Below are 16,495 nucleotides of genomic sequence, written 5' to 3' on the forward strand. Positions count from 1 at the left end.
TTTGTTGGATTGATCGCTTTATATCATCTTACCCGTGTCACAGCGACTCAGCACAAGATGCAAATATGCCCACTTATGGAAAGGATGCATTAATGGCTCATAACGTCAACGCGAGTTCCCTCACTCACTTTACAATTTGACAGTGGAACAGCCCTAAGCCCGCATGGACTTAGCAGGGATGCATCTCAAAGTATGTGAGCATGGAGACTGAGGAGCTCACAAAGAGAAGAGAAATTAAAACTTAAGTATCCATCTCTACACAAGTATCAATCAATACTGAGACCAGCGTTGGCACCGATATATCGATATTTTAGACACCATCTTCTCCAGAGCTCCATTGAGTAAATCCAGATATGTTGAATTTGTTTATTTGTACCACCCTCTGTTAAGGGAAGTTTAAATGATTGACCTAGCTTAATGAGCTGTTTTTCTCGTTAGCTTCAAGATGTTTAATAGGATTGCACTGTAAACATTTCCCAACATACTGCTTCTTGACTTGTGGATGATCCAGATACAACCACAGAGATTTTTTTTCAAAATAATCAGAGAGCTTGAATAATGATTTGTGTTTCTTTTTGATCTTTTTCTCTGCATTAAGTCCTCTGCCTCGGAGAAGCAGAGATGAGTAGCCTAACGCTTGTTTCCATATTCCCAATGGACACTGATGAATGCATTTACATCTATACAGTATAAAATACATATTTAAAGATGCTATGAGGAGGATCTGTTTTAAACGGACTATTCAATTATTTCTCATTTCTATTGATATTTAGTGTCTTACATGTAAGAAAGGAGTGTCTTACCTTATGGGAATTAATAATTTACTATTCCAAACAAATGTAATAGTTATTGAAAAGTGAATAAAAGTTAGAAAAAACATTCTTAAAATTGACATTTCTTTAATTATTCTGAAATATTGTCTGTTGGTTTCCAAAAGGGGTCCCTGGTCAGAAGCTAACTTTGGTCAAATCCTCTACAGCCTCTTTTAAAACTTTGGACAATAGATATGAACCCTTTTTAGTGTTGTTTGTCTTTTTGAATATCATGAAATGATTGTGAAAACAGGAAAGGAAATATTTGAGTGAGGGTTCCCCTTTTTTTTTTCTTCTGTGAAAAACAAACAGAGGAGACAGTCCCAGTTACATCAACGCTGTGTGTGGATGTGACACTTCAGGAGACCGTCTCCTCTGTTGGACCTCCAAATGTAATGGACGGCAAAGTGATGTGAGGCATCACTTTGTCCACCAGAGGGCGCCAAACTAGAGGAGAGGCAGGGGACTTTCCAGTTTTTAAACAAACTAACATGAAATGACAGTACTCCAATCATTTTCCCAAAATCAACAAATTAAACAAGTGTAAAATAATATGTACTGTAGATACTTACTTATAGTTTAGTGTGCTTTCTTCTGCCTAGCTGAACTGTATACAAAAACTTCTAGCTCATAACACTGGCTCTGACAGGAAACAGAGCCCCCCTGGAGCTTAGGGCCTCCCCTCTCCAAAGAGGTGTAGAAGGTTTTGTTGAAAAACTAAAATTTAGAAAACGTAGTGATCACACCACAGCATCCCTTGGAGATACAGTCAGTTTTTATTTAAATCCCCCAAAAGCAACAGTAGGAATTTTCACAGGAAGTAAGCCATCGTATTTACAAACACAGAAAACAAAATAAAATAGTCACTAAGATACAAATTTAGGATACTGTGAATTAACTTAAAACTTGAAAAAAGCTTAACTTGACATTTCAACAAAAAAAGTATTTTTACATTTTCCTAAGTTGTGTTTTACACACTTCACATCAAAAATGTACAGCTACATCAAAATAAAATTAAAACATGGGAAAACATATTGTACATCTTAAAAAATGCAACAAACAAAAACAATGCAGTCTATTTCTAGTGTCGTACCTCACATTCAAACATCATTTCACAACAGATTCATATTAACACTCAATGCATCTTAAGTCTTCACATTAAAGCACTGTGAACAAAGCATCAGTGACAGAGGTGACCACAGTTTTCAGTTTATAAATTCGTACTTTGTGATTCCTCCTGAGACAGCTGTTCTGTTTTCGTCATGTCCTGCTGCACGGGCTGCCCGTTGAAAGTGTAACCCAGAACCAGCGACGTGTCCAGGCTTTGGCTGTCGTCGTTCTCCTCTGGTGTACTCACCATGGGCCCTTCTTCCTCAGGGTGCAACATTGACTCCTCTTCAGCAGGGTTTGCTATCACTTTAACTTCCCCCAGTGGCTCCTTCTCTCCTGCACCCGTTGGATTGAGGCAGTTCTACAAGAGGAAAAAAAGATTACAATGAAGAAGAGGAGAAGGGAGTTGAAATACAGGCTTTACAGGCTGCTATGAGGACTATCAGTTAGGTGTTGATAGCAGTGACACCTGTGGCCAGAACCGGTAGTGTACTTCAGGAAAAAGACTCTTGCCAAGACATTTATCTCCGACAGCAGATCTTCTTTTTGACTCTACTTTTCTTTGTTCAAGACCAATTTTCCCAGAATGCAAATCAACAAGGCAATATATTTATTTTTGCAAGATGGCAACAATCAAACTTTGTAAACTCAGTTTGTGGTTTAGTGTTCCTCACAGTCCGGTGCTCTAAGACACGTCTGTAGCGTTAGTAAATCCTGGTTATGTTCTACCAGCTCTCATCTACCAGCTCGAACCTCACCAAGCAGAGCTAACGTAACCTCACACTTCATTTTATTGATAGACTCTCAAGTTTGAAAGCCCAAGGAGTCCGGTCTACATCAGTACAGTTTGGTACGGGTTGGCTCGGTTAAGCCTGGTCCTGTTTGTGGGTCTATAGCTAAATGTGCCCCCTCGTGGTAGGCAGCATGTAAGCCTGATGCCAATAGCTGTGTCAGTAAAATAATTGGCTGATGCCAAAGCAATGTGACTCAACGTACCCCGCTAATAAATCCAACAAAGAAGGAAAACGCGACACAGTAAACAAAGTGCACATCCAGCAATTCGTCTTTTTTGTGATTGGCATGTAGCTCTTTGACAGAAAGCACAATCAAGATTTGTTTCAGAGAAGTCTGTGTGCCGCCAGGAAAAAAATACAGACACCGCTGTTACACGGTAAGTGACAATTCTTTCAACCAATCAATAGACTGTATTGTTGTAGCTTCACCTTCCAGGATCAGATCAGTTCAGTCTGGCACCCCTACAGAAGGGTCCTAAAAAGTGGGATGGCTTGTCTCAATTATTTGGGGATCTGTCCTGGGATTAGTTAGTGGAAACGCCACAAAATGCATGCCATACCGAAACAAACCGAACCAAACTGAACCGCTTGGTGGATATAGGGCTTAAGCTGTGGTAAGGTCCCCTTATTACCGACTTGTACCGTCCCACTTTTTGGTACCCTTCTGTTGGGGTGCCAGACATACCGATCGAACCCAGAAGATGGAGCTAGACTACAGTCCGTTGATTGGTCAAAAGAATCTTCACTTCCCATGCAACAGTGGCTGTATTTCTCCTGGTGCCACATGCTAACCTCTAAGAAGACGAATTGCCAGATGTCTTCCATCACTGCTCTTTGTTTACTGTGTCACTTTTTTTTTCTATTAGGCAGCTGTCGCGGCTATCAGCATCGGGCTTACCAAGAAGGGTATGGTTGGCTGTGGGAGCACAAATAGGATCAGGCTTTCCAATCCGTATGAAACTGTACTGATCCTTTCCTGACCACTTGGGTTAGAATGAACATTGTCACAAACAGATTAACCTGTTTTAGCCCGTGCTCTATCACTCTCCTGTTCAGCTTTCTCTAGTTTTTCAGTCCTTTTTCAATGTGTCAGTCCGGCTCCAGTGTCCACCATTACAACAAAACTAATCCAAGAAATATTTTTCTTCGGGAAAGGGAACAGGTCTCACTTCTTACTGCAAAACTCTGTGTCCTCAAAGGGACTTTTGGTCTAGGTGCCTTGAAAGGATTCTTGTTCTCCTGGGAAAATCCAACCTGCCCACAGATACTGAGAAGTAACATTTGGAAGTAACCAAGCTTGGTCAATGATAAACTCATAAATTGTGGATTATGAACAGGCAAATAATATTAAAGTGAAACTACTTCAGGATCACTTATTAAGTCCTTGCTGAGCCTTTGACAAACTGACCTCTGAGGGTTTTGTTTGCTTCAGCAGGTCACTTCAAGGTGCGACTATTAAACACTTCACGCTTCATACAAACTGTGCCTCCAGCACTTCTGACACACCTTTATGTGAGCTGTTGCAGAATTGCAAAGTGGATGATGTTATGGGAAAAACAACTTTCATATTTACCTTAAACTCTTTAAAATTTCCTTCTGCACCTCCTTTCATACGGTAAGCTAAAGGGACGATCCAAAGAAATGAGGGCGTTAGTTAGATTTATGGAACTTTCACTCAATAAATTTCACTTTTTAGAGGGATTATTTAGATGTAACCTACCTATCACACCTGCAATCCCGAGAAAAAAAATAATCCCACAAAGAACCCCAAGAACAATCCCAATGACGTGTGACCGTGAGTTCATCTCTGCAGAGACAGAAAAAGAGATAAAACCATTGAAAACATGAAAAATGATCTTCACGAACAAACATGTTAAACAATATTCCCTATTGGTAGATTATTCAATCTTTTCAGTATCAAATGTACACACAAAAGTCTCAGTTTTAGCCTCCACAACAGGAAACCATGTCAACTGTACGCTTGTGAAAAAAGAAACCTCACTGTCAGCCACACATTTGCATTTCAGCAGAGGAAGTGAAAAGAAGAAGGTGTGGGGTAGAGGTGACTTTCAGCAGGTCCGTACTCACTCTCCAACTGCTGAACTTATTATCTCAGAGTCTGAACACATACATGTAGATAATGTGTAGGTAAAATGTGTCAGTCCCACCTCAGAAACCACAAACCAGCACTGATTTTACAGACCGTATCTCCTCACCTCATTCCTCTTCCTACTCAGTTTCGTTTTGAGACAGCTAACCACACTGCCGCTCAGAGAGAGAAACTTTACAACTTCACTCCCTACTCAATACGTACCACAGATGTTGTCAGACGTGGAGGTACCGGCTTCTTTAATGTGGTAGTCGTTCTCACACCTACAGAGAGAAAAAGAGAGGAAAGAAATTCAAAGTGTTGGGAGATGATCGCTCAGTCTTTTGCTACAAGCTGAAACGTAGTAGTTTGCACATTTAAACACTGGATAAGACATATGATGATCATTTGAAATGATTGGCAACAAAGGTCCTCGGGAACGGTTGACATTTTTATATTTAAGTCTCCAAGATATTCAAACGTCTTTGCACCATAAGTATGCTACGCTAAAATCTAAAAAGGCTGTTTGAGCCTGTCAAGATTATCACAAACACATTTTTCTCCCTTCTTTCAACAGTTTAACAAACCAACAAATAACGTATCTGAATGCTGTTGCTGTTGAAGGTTAGATTGTATTGTTGCAGCAATTAATTGTGGCTAGTTAGCTAGATTATTCTACATTACAAGAATAAAAACCTTCTTGCACTTAATGGCAGCAATTGCAGCTGAATAACTTGTAGCACTTTGTCGCACCAACTAGGTTTCTCCTTCTGTCTGAATTCTTGCTTGTGTTGTACGTCACTTTGGACGAAAGCATCACCACCAAATGCTTCTGTTGCCGACATCACACACCGAAGATGAACTAATTCCCCATCAGAAACCACAAACTTCTTTTTGTACAAAACTAAAAATATAAAAATAAAAAACTAAACAAGCTCATATAAGAGCCATAACTGAACACTCTGTGAAACACCATTTCATCCCAAGAGTGAGTGCAGATCACTGAAGTCACTCTCATGTCTGTCTGATTCTGATAGTAGCAGTTAGCCTAGCCTAGCGCTCCCAATGCAAACAGGTAGAAAGATGCACCTTGGCTCTCACTGATGTAAACAAGAAGTGCTTCCATATTAGCCCACATATTGCTTCCCTGTTAACAATCAAGCATCTGTCTGTATCCCACAAATCGAGGCTGAACTCTTTTACTTACATGTATATGTGTATATATTCTAGCAGACTTTAAGCTGTTGCACGTAGGGATTGGTACATTTCACATTTGAAAGGAAACAGTACCAATAGTACCTGGCAATCGGTACCGGTGCTCAATGGTACCAATTTCCGATACTTCATTGTGTTAATGTGGTAAAAAATATTGATATGTTTGAGATATATATATATATATATATATATATATATATATATATATATATATATATATATATATATATTTCAATTTAACATATTTATCACTTAATATATAACCTTGCAATGCTGTGTTCATGTCCAGCATGGAAAATCACCTGCTCTTCCACTCCCTCACAATCACAAGGATGCATTTAGGTACCTAAAATGGTACCTTTTCGTTTTATGTGAATTGGTACTAGGTACTTTTGACAGATTTCTGTGGGTACCTATAAAAGTACCTAGCTCGGTACCCATCCCTAGTTGCACGTCTGCACTGAGCGTGAATAATTTAAATCATACAAATGAAATTATCCTAATTATAGTCACCTGAGTTCATGTAACGTTGGACAAAAACAAACACCTCATGTTTGTTACAATCGTAACAATTAGTCTCACTTTCTTGAAAGTGTCTAACATGAAAGCCTAGGAAATAGCTGTTCTGATAAATAAAAGCTTGGGAAACCATTTTATGATTGATGTTATGAATTTGCAACATATCGCATCAGGTCTTGATGCAGCTGAGATGTTGTTTGTATCCACTAATAGCTATTGATTTATACTCTAGACTAGAGCTGAAACGATTCCTCGAATGATTCGAGGTACTCGATTACAAAAATACCTCGAGTAATTTTCTCCGCCTCGAGGAATCGTTTAATTTTAAAAAAGATCAAAGAGTGGATATTTAAAATAGAGCTGAGGCCATATTAAGATAGTTTTCAGACCCCTTAAGCTACTTCTTATACAAAATAGCAACTAGCAACAAATCTAGCTTCTTTTCTGGAGTTTGGAGACTAATGGGTCATTCTACGAAACGGGTGCCATTGTGGTCCGCAACATTTGATGAGATGTACAAGGCACAAAAAATGTGTCAAAGTGTGTTTACAAATTTTGGAGCTACCAAAGCAAGTGCTCTTATTGACATGCTTTATCAGAAAATTCTCTCTCTTAAAGAGAAAAATTTTCATTTGGAAAAAAAAAAGATCTTTAACTAAACAAAAATGTATTTTATCCGATTACTCGATTAACCGATGAGATTTTCAGTAGAATACTCAAATACTATAATAGTCGATAGCTGCAGCCCTACTCTAGACATACCAAAGATCTTATCAAATGCACTTTATTGCATTATTATTGGTCTGAGGGTAAACTTATTATATGCATATATAAAATTAGGTATGTCCCAATCAGCTGATACAGAGTTCCAATATGGTTTTTGGGTTTGGAGATAAACTTTGCTGAAGAAGTGAGAAAGTGAAGCAGCACAGTTTTTTGTTTAGTCATAACAATACTGCATAGTAAAAAATAATAGTTAGAGCTTATTAAGTCCAGTTAACTTAGTTAAGTTAAAACCCTCTGGATCCCAAACCCGTTGGCGGGATCAAAACTTCACTTATTTTTAATTAAAGGGAATTAACAAGTCATTTGTCCAATCCAGAAACTGCAAACACTGGAGTAAATCATCTGATTCTCAAATTTCCGAGGGTACACGAATGCATCACATTCAAAGCTGAAAACATGTCTTAACATGACGCAGAAGACGGAAGAATTTCATCAACATTGCTTTGAATTTCATGTCTTCTCAGAACATTTGCAGAAAGTAACTGGTTTGCTTGCTAAATTCTTCCTCAGTTTTACTGACGCATTGGCATTCAGCAGTAATTTTGGCTTAATGATGGCTATCGTGAATGATCGGTTGAGAGGATCGACTAGAATTCCCAATCACCGATGCTTTAAAAAATACCAAAATTGGCCCAATCTGATACTAGGGATTGGGATCGGGAAACAGGGTTATTTAGTTAACCTTCAAGATCATTTACCCATCATGAAGTGAACCAAACGCATGTATATGTCTTAGCTTAGATGTAAGTGAATCATAAATTTCTCAAAACCGAGAAGACCTACAGCAACAAAACTGCTAAAATTCCCAAACACAGGAAGACATGCTCTACTGGCTTCATTTAATCTTTCAAAATAAAAGCATGTTTCGAAAAATCTCTGATGACAGCTTTTCGGAAGCAAAAAAATTAGACCGATTAATCAGTCTCTAACAAAAAAGAAAACAACAATTTTGACCCCTCAAGTTTAAAGTCACTGAACGAAAGCAGGGAGTCAGTTTTGTGTGACACATTTACACGTCTCACTTTTACGATGAAGAAGCAATAGATGTTTTCTTACTTTGTATGAGCCTTGCAGACACCGCTCCAGGAGCTCTCATTAGAAAACGTACCATCAGGACATTCCTCACACACTGTGTCTTGTGAGTGACTCCCTGAAAAAAAAAAAAAACACAAATTATGGATTATCATTCTCAACACTGAGCCTGTTGATAAGAGCTTTCACAGAGAGAGTTTACCTTCAGTTGTAGCGCCTTTTCCTGGTGGACAGACGGTGTGTGGTACACAGGTGATGCATTCAGTACTGGAGCAGTGAAATCCCAGTTTGCACTTACACTTGGTCTCTTGCGTCTTGCTCATATGGGTGGTACGGTTAAAGTTTCTGTCTGGAGGAAGGTGAGACATGAGCTGACTAAGACGCATTCAACAAGAGTATAACAATACAAATAAAGTAAGTGTAGTGTTATATGTTAAGAAGCCTTACTTGGGTCACAGTACGGCTGACGTTTGCACTTGGAGTCAGTCGTGTACGTGTCCTGATAATCATTTTCTCCACACTCTTCACACCGCGGCTCATCACAAGAACCGGTGCGCAACATTCGGGTTCCTGAAAAAAATGTCGACTCAGATTATATCATAAAGTGCAGGATTAAGAATGTTACAAATGAGCACTGGTAGCTTTAAGGGTATAGAACATCATTTTGAGGATCTGAAACACATTTTTCCTGGCCAATAACTACCCTCTTGTTGTGGATTATGAACACGTTATTTCCTGAGAAATCCCCTTTGAAAAAGTGAGGTCGTTTTATTTTCAGGAACTAAGCTTTGAACAGATATGCCACCTTCCCTGTCGAATCTGTTCACCCACTTGTCGCTCTCCCTACTGTGATGGGTAATGAACAAAACGACCAAAATAGTTTTTTTTTCTATTCTGTTTCTTGTAGTGGTTGTGACGTTATTTTTCCCGACTCTCTGTCCGCTGCACAAAGTGTGCTTGTCTCTGTGTGCCCTCACGTTACATGCTAAATCTCGTTAGTATTAAGTTTAAAACAGTGACTACTCTGTCTGTCTAATATTATCGCATATGTCCTTCTGTCACCGATGTTTTTTTTTTTTTTCTACAAACATCACCTTTTAACCTAAGCTATTTGCACATTTCTTACATTCAGCCGACATGTCTGAGTTAAGCTGATGTAATTAATTCCTCATTTTAAACGAGTAGGTATGTGAATTTATATCTTGGTGTATATGTTTATCTCACAATCCTACAATCCTCCTATATTTAGAGTCCTTATGTATACGTTTAATTTTTTTACTGGCTCTGATAATTGCTGCTGATACACAACAATTTCCCAGTTTGGGATCAATAAAGTAATTATGTTCTATTCTATTCTGTTCTATTATATTCTACCTTGTAGAGACAGAATGAGATCCTGTCATGTAAATAAGATAAATAACATAAGGCTGTTCAGTCAGTTCAATGATATAACAACATAGACCTTATCTATATGAGGGAAACCCTTGAATTATGTCTGCTGTTATTTGGCGCTATACAGAAAATAAAACTGTTTTGACTTCCAGGGGGTGGGGTGTTGCCATTCAGTAAATAATAGTAGTATAAACAATAGTAGTATATAAGAGTAGGGATAAAACTGATTCACTGACCCCCTTAAGATGCTGATATTTTTGAGGGATTCCTGCAGGATGGGAGTCAACTTAAAGGATAAGTTTGGTTAATACAGCTTTTACATTGTTTATAGAATGAAATAGAACAAAATACTCACCCAGAAGGCTTTCCTGATCCAAGCAGTGCTTCGGGAGATATTTAGATCCAAAATCGTGCAGCGGACGTCCGTATAATGGGATCCATCGGGGCAGAGACAGCGCCGCTCCTTAAAACGGCATTAATCGTCCAAAAACTTGTGTTTTTCACCAATATTCCATCATGGTCCGCTCCGAGATAGTCCTCTGCTGCAGTCTGTGTCACTCCAGACAGCGCTGTGTGGCTGTACTGACCTCTGAACTGACGAAGACTTTGTTTACGTTTGTCTCTCAAAGAAAGGAGTCAGCTCTCCAGAGAGTACTGCGCATGCAGTACTCTGTCTCTGTCTGTCAGTTCAGAGATCAGTACAGCCACACAGCGCTGTCTGGAGTGACACAGACTGCAGCAGAGGACTAACCCGGAGCAGACCATGATGGAATATTGGTGAAAAACACGAGTTTTTGGACGATTAATGCTGTTTTAGGAGCGGCGCTGTCAATGCCCCGATGGATCCCATTATACGGACGTCCGCTGCACGATTTTGGATCTAAATATCTCCCGAAGCACTGCTTGGATCAGGAAAGCCTTCTGGGTGAGTATTTTGTTCTACTTCATTCTATAAACAATGTAAAAGCTGTTTAAACCAAACTAATCCTTTAACTATTGATCACGTGATTGGGGTGGTACAGGATAAAAAGGTAATGGGGCAGACACAAGGGGGAACCAATGAGGGAGATAAAATAAAATATGTGTCATTATTTTGCTAAAATATGTGTCGCTATTTTGTAGTGTATTTTCAATAAGCCTACACTGTAATGCAAGTGAAAAGAACTACACTTCCCAGAAGCAAACAGTAATCTTAAACAGAATGGGGAGGAAAATTAAATCATATTCAATGTTCTTATTAATTATACTGTTATAAACAACAGTCTACCTTTTTTTTATCAAAACTTTTTCTCCACTGAGATAGGAGCTGTACTATAATGTGACACTATGCTGCTATAAACAACAGCCCACCTTGTTTTATATTGTTTTTTATCCATGCTTACTTAGCGCTCTCAAATAAAATGTTCTTCATGATAAAAAGAGATTTTGTCATCAAATGGCTTTTTTTCCCAACAGAAAAAGGGGGTCATCTTTTACCCAGGATTGTCTTATATTGGGTCAATATAGTATTGGATCACCTGACTAAAAACTAACTGTTGTTTTTCTGATGGTTTATGCGCCTTGTTGATCCAGGTTTGTCAAATGTAGCTTTGGACTTCATGATAAGAGAAAGTGAAAGAGAACCCATTGAATGGACAAAGGGGGGACAGTGAAAGTGAAAGGACTTTGAATGAGTCATGTTGCAGTTTTGGGATGAGCATCCTTTATCCTCCATCCAGATGTATCCTGTGTTTATCTGTGAACATACCTGGAGCACACATCTTGCAGCACTCTCCATTCTTCTCATACTCAATGTCCTGGTCACACCGACGCTGAGCAGAAGCCAACACCTAGAAAACACACACTGATACTCATTAATGTGTTAAAAAGTTGGTCTCATGACTTGTGCTGTGATGTGGGTGAGGTTAACAGACACACATAGGCTGTTAAAACAGCCCTATAGGGGCGTGACGGAAAGTCCCCAACTTTCAAAAACATGCACAGCGTGAAGCTGCAGCACAGCCAGGTGCACTTTATCATTACTTTACCCACATATAAGCCTATTTATTTCACATTTATTATCATAATATTCACTTAGCACGACCAGGTAATGTCTGGCATGTTTTCCCAGAGTATTCCAACAAAGAAAACGAAAGTGAAAGTAAAGTCGGAGCCACGTCTGATCCATGACTTGCGCATTTTCGAGCAGAAAACATCATTTTGCTGCACCTTTGAGCGAAATGTTAAGATATAAAAGTATAAAACGCTTAAACTGGAAGATAGAGTCACTAAACGAGACGCCAAACTTTGAAAGCAGCGATTTCACAACAGCTGTTTTTAGTTAAAATGCTCCTTTATGAGACAGAAAACATGAATACATGTACTCACAATGAAAGCGAACAGCATAAACAGATGCATCTTCATGTGTCGTGTTGTTGATCGTAGCATTAGATAGATCCTCCACGGTCAGTGTGTTGTGACTGATCTGAGCTCCGTCTGCTGCAGTCTGACCATAGACTGTATCTAACACACTGAGGGCGGGGCTAGGAGGGGGTTTCCTGTTTTATTCGACCCGTTTCCTGTAAATTCATTTCTGAAACTGGCTCTATGTGGTCTGTCAACTGCTCACAATTAACAACAGTCTTTGTTCAACTATTGAAAAGTTTTCATTATGTAATATCACAGTTTTGAGAATACCTCACCACTTCAAAAAGATAGAACTTATGTAACAGTCTAGTAACAAAAAGCACCAAGACAAGATATTGGTATTATGTGTAAGTGTAATAAAAATTATAAAGTGTTCATAATTTTAGATGTAAAGCAAATCAATAATAGGGTAATCAATAAGCAGGGATGGGGGAAAAAATCCATCTGTGGCTTTACTGTGATGGTGTGTTAGGGCCACTTAAAGAAATAATAATTAAAAAAAAAACATCCATCTGTGGCTTTACTTTGATGGCGTGTTAGGGCCACTTTAAGAAATGAAATAATAATAATAATATTAATAATAATAAACATCAATCTGTGGCTTTACTGTGATGGCGTGTCAGGGCCACTTTAAGAAATAATAATAATAATTAAAAAAAAAAAAAAAACATCCATCTGTGGCTTTACTGTGATGGCTTGTCAGGGCCACTTTAAGAAATAATAATAATAATTAAAAAAAAAACAACAACATCCATCTGTGGCTTTACTGTGATGGCGTATTAGGGCCACTTTAAGAAATAAAATAATAATGATAATAAAAAAACATCCATCTGTGGCTTTACTGTGATGGCGTGTCAGGGCCACTTTAAGAAATAATAATAATAATAATAATAATAATAATAATAATAAAAAAAAACATCCATCTGTGGCTTTACTGTGATGGCGTGTCAGGGCCATTTTAAGAAATAATGATAATAATAATTATTATAAAACATCTATCTGTGGCTTTACTGTGATGGCGTGTCAGGGCCACTTTAAGAAATAATAATGATAATTAAAAAAAAAACAAAAAACATCCATCTGTGGCTTTACTATGATGGCGTATTAGGGCCACTTTAAGAAATAAAATAATAATGATAATAAAAAAACATCCATCTTTGGCTTTACTGTGATGGCGTGTTAGGGCCACTTTAAGACATAAAATAAGAAATTGAGGTTATAAATATTATTAATAGAATAAAACACAAAATTTTCGAATTTGTCAAGTAGCAAATTTTTTTGACTTTTTGAACAAAAAAATGTACTAGTTAATAAAGTCACAAATTTACAACTTTATAAACTAGTAAATTTAGATTTCTCACAGATTTATATGTGGCTTCGAATCTGTAGGTTGTTACGAAGCTATACATGGCAAGATGGACCAAATTGACACCCTTATCAGATCGTACTTTTGAGTCGGACTCAGTAATAATGAGATATTACTGGTTTTAGTCCAGAGTCATTTTATTATAATGAGCATTCAAACTGTGAAAAGATATTGTTGTATCATGGCTATTCAGAAGAAAGCAGCATAAAGTTGCAAATTTACTAGTTTATAAAGTTGTAACTTTGCGACTTTATCAAGTCATTCATGTGGGACTTGAAAAACTTGAAAATTTCCTTTTTTTTTTTCCCTAAAAAATCGACTTGAGACTCGCTGCAGAAAGAAAAATAACCACGTACACACCAAGCCAAAGAATTAAAAAATAATAATAAAGAAATAAAAAGATTAAAACACCTGTTAGCAACCTGGTTTAAAACTGGCCTGGGTCTGAAATGCCAATTCCGCTATCAGAAGACACTGAACGGGGTGTGATTTTTTTTTTTTTTTTACACGGCGGTTTAGAAGATATTAAGATCACAAGTTTGTCCAATCAGAGGCACAGTTCAGCTCATGTGACTTACTATACCTGTTAGAAAGGAAGCTCAAAGTGTCATATCCAATATGGCCCCCGGCAACGATTGGCTTCTTTACTCTGCATCAGGAACAGACAGGTGACAAAGCTGAGACTTTGCCTATATTTTATTCACTTCGTGGCAGTGACCTCTGCAGGGGAGGGATAAAAGTAAGAGCCAGACTAAATAAAGCACTGAAAACTGCAGTTCCTTGAGTGTCCACTTGAGGCTGGCTCTGAAAGCACCATGAACCACATACACACCAGTTTAAAAAAGGCAAAACGTCACACAGACAGCATCCACGATGCTACCGTCACTGCTCACATATTTCCATATGTCGTTTACGTTGACATTGCTGTTAACCAATACATCCACCAGGGGGAGCAGCTCAGACTCAAAAGTTTATGATAGCGGAACTCAAAAACAAACATGGCAACTGGAGGAGGATTTTTGCTAGAAAGGTTACAGTACCACCACAGTTTGTGGTGATACTGCTCCATTTGGCGCATATATATAAGCTTTCTGGAAATGTGCAGAAATACTGACGAAATAAATGCAGAGCATGGACAGAAGGCTCCCTCCATATCTGTATCTGTAACGTTGAGCATCTTTGGGCTTTAGTGTCTACGGTTAGCGCTCATAAACCCGTCTTTACTTACTTATGGAAGGACGTGCTTTAAAAGGAGTGGTTGACCAAAGACGAAAAAAGGCCCTCTTTAAACTCTCTGTTTACTCATATCACTTTTTAACTATCTAAAAAAAAATTGATTCCTGTGCATATATGTGACGTAAGCCCCGCCTTTGATGAGGCAAATACTGTTTGTAACCCTGATAGAATCCTCTTAAATCTACTACGTGTCTATTACAGATAAAGATTGAGTGTTCAGTTTGTCAGATCTGTGACCGCAGCTGCAAAGAAATTTAAATCAGCCAAATGTGCAAACTTTACATCTGTTTTGTTATGATGAGTCATAAAAGTTAAAGCATGTGCAGTAGTTGTTCTCATGTTACAAACAATAACAAAGTTTAACAGAGAAGTCAAAGTTCCAAAGAAACAGCAAAAAATCATGAGGGATTTATGATTTATCCTTCCAGAAATGACAGAAAAAACATTCACAAACTGTAGGACTTTTAGGGAAATTTATAATGCAGTTGAAATATTTTTATTTCCTTCTTAACCACACCTGTTTAATCGTGGATTGTAAAAAACCCACCAGATGAAGGGATTCCCCATCACGTGGTGTTGGAGGGATTTCCCCACGTCACTGTAACTGCTTGTAGCTCTTTGTTGTGTAACAGTGAACTGGTTTATACGTACGGACAAAGTTTGGGCTCATGAGGATGACGAATGTGATCCAGCGAGTCTTCCAACACTTTTATCTTAAAGACAATGCAGAAAGTCAAACTCTGTTGCTCCTGTATTCTTGTAATTACGGCAAACGTTGTGGGTGCTGCCAAAAAGCCTGCACACATCCTCTCTTAATGCCTTTTGTCCCGCTCTAAAGTGGTTTCCAGACAAATATGTCCTTTCTAGTGCTGACATTTAAAGACAAGGGCTTTTACCTTTTTTTTTTTTTTTTTTCAAAATGAGATACGAAACACCTCTGACCTTTTGAAACTCTGTAATGTTGGAATTCAGCTTTAATGAAAATGCTTTTAAATACAACGCAACAATGAAAAGCACAGACTTTTTGAAAAGCATGGGTTGAGAGAAAGGGCACTTTAAACATGTTTCTATGTTACAGTAAGGTCTAGGGTCAGATTATTATGTTTAAACCAGCCAAGGGGACAATTAAGTGTTTTTCCCACCCAAGAGGGTGTCCCTGTTGCCACTGCAATGCAAAATATTCCTTTAAAGGCTCTGCGAAGATTTTGTAAATGATCTTAAAGGGGCTGTAAGGAGTTTCTAAGTAATCTTGCAAAAGTCTCCCTTCCAGATATTTCCCCAATGGTAATCCACACTTTAAAATAAGATCATCAGTGCCAATATAGGTGTTTTCTTAATGTTATTCCTCAGTATCTGTGGTTGGAGAAGATTTTCCCAGGGGAACACTTTACCAACCAGCAAAGTATTTCAGTAAGAAGAGAGATTTACCCTTTTTCTCTGCTAAAAACAGTTTTTCTTTGGTTGATTTTGTAGTATTGTCGGGCACTGGTGCTGGACTGTCAAAAGCTAGAAATGAGAGCAGAGGAAGGATTACAACTAGGTTTTAAAGTGTCTTTCCTGATAAAGATATTTAGTCATGTGTATCCCAATCAGATTTGAGGGCATACCGTAAAGACACTAGCACCTTTTTTAGGAATTTTTGCCAATTTTCTGTGATGAATTTCCCCAAAATTTGAGGTCAGGCTATCCCCAAACAGTATGCCACTGGTACAGTGGATATTTTTTAAGGAGTCAAAAC

At 38.2% G+C, this 16,495-nt stretch overlaps 1 protein-coding gene across 1 annotated transcript; it reads right to left on the reverse strand.

The window, feature by feature from the left end:
• Positions 1–1,632: 1,632 nt before the first annotated feature.
• On the reverse strand, positions 1,633–12,251 carry cd40 (CD40 molecule, TNF receptor superfamily member 5). Its single transcript, XM_074681819.1, has 9 exons — positions 12,117–12,251; positions 11,497–11,578; positions 8,805–8,927; positions 8,560–8,706; positions 8,382–8,475; positions 5,031–5,089; positions 4,437–4,523; positions 4,290–4,336; positions 1,633–2,283 (listed from the first exon to the last, which is right to left on the reverse strand). Exons 1-9 carry the CDS (start codon positions 12,174–12,176, stop codon positions 2,023–2,025), a joined length of 960 nt encoding a protein of 319 aa, XP_074537920.1. The 5' UTR covers positions 12,177–12,251; the 3' UTR covers positions 1,633–2,022.
• Positions 12,252–16,495: the final 4,244 nt, after the last annotated feature.

This window comes from Halichoeres trimaculatus, unplaced genomic scaffold (assembly GCF_033239565.1).
Source record: "Halichoeres trimaculatus isolate MK-OKI-2021-1 unplaced genomic scaffold, fHalTri1.1 fHalTri1_scaffold_11, whole genome shotgun sequence".
In the NCBI taxonomy this organism is placed as follows: Eukaryota; Metazoa; Chordata; class Actinopteri; order Labriformes; family Labridae; genus Halichoeres; species Halichoeres trimaculatus.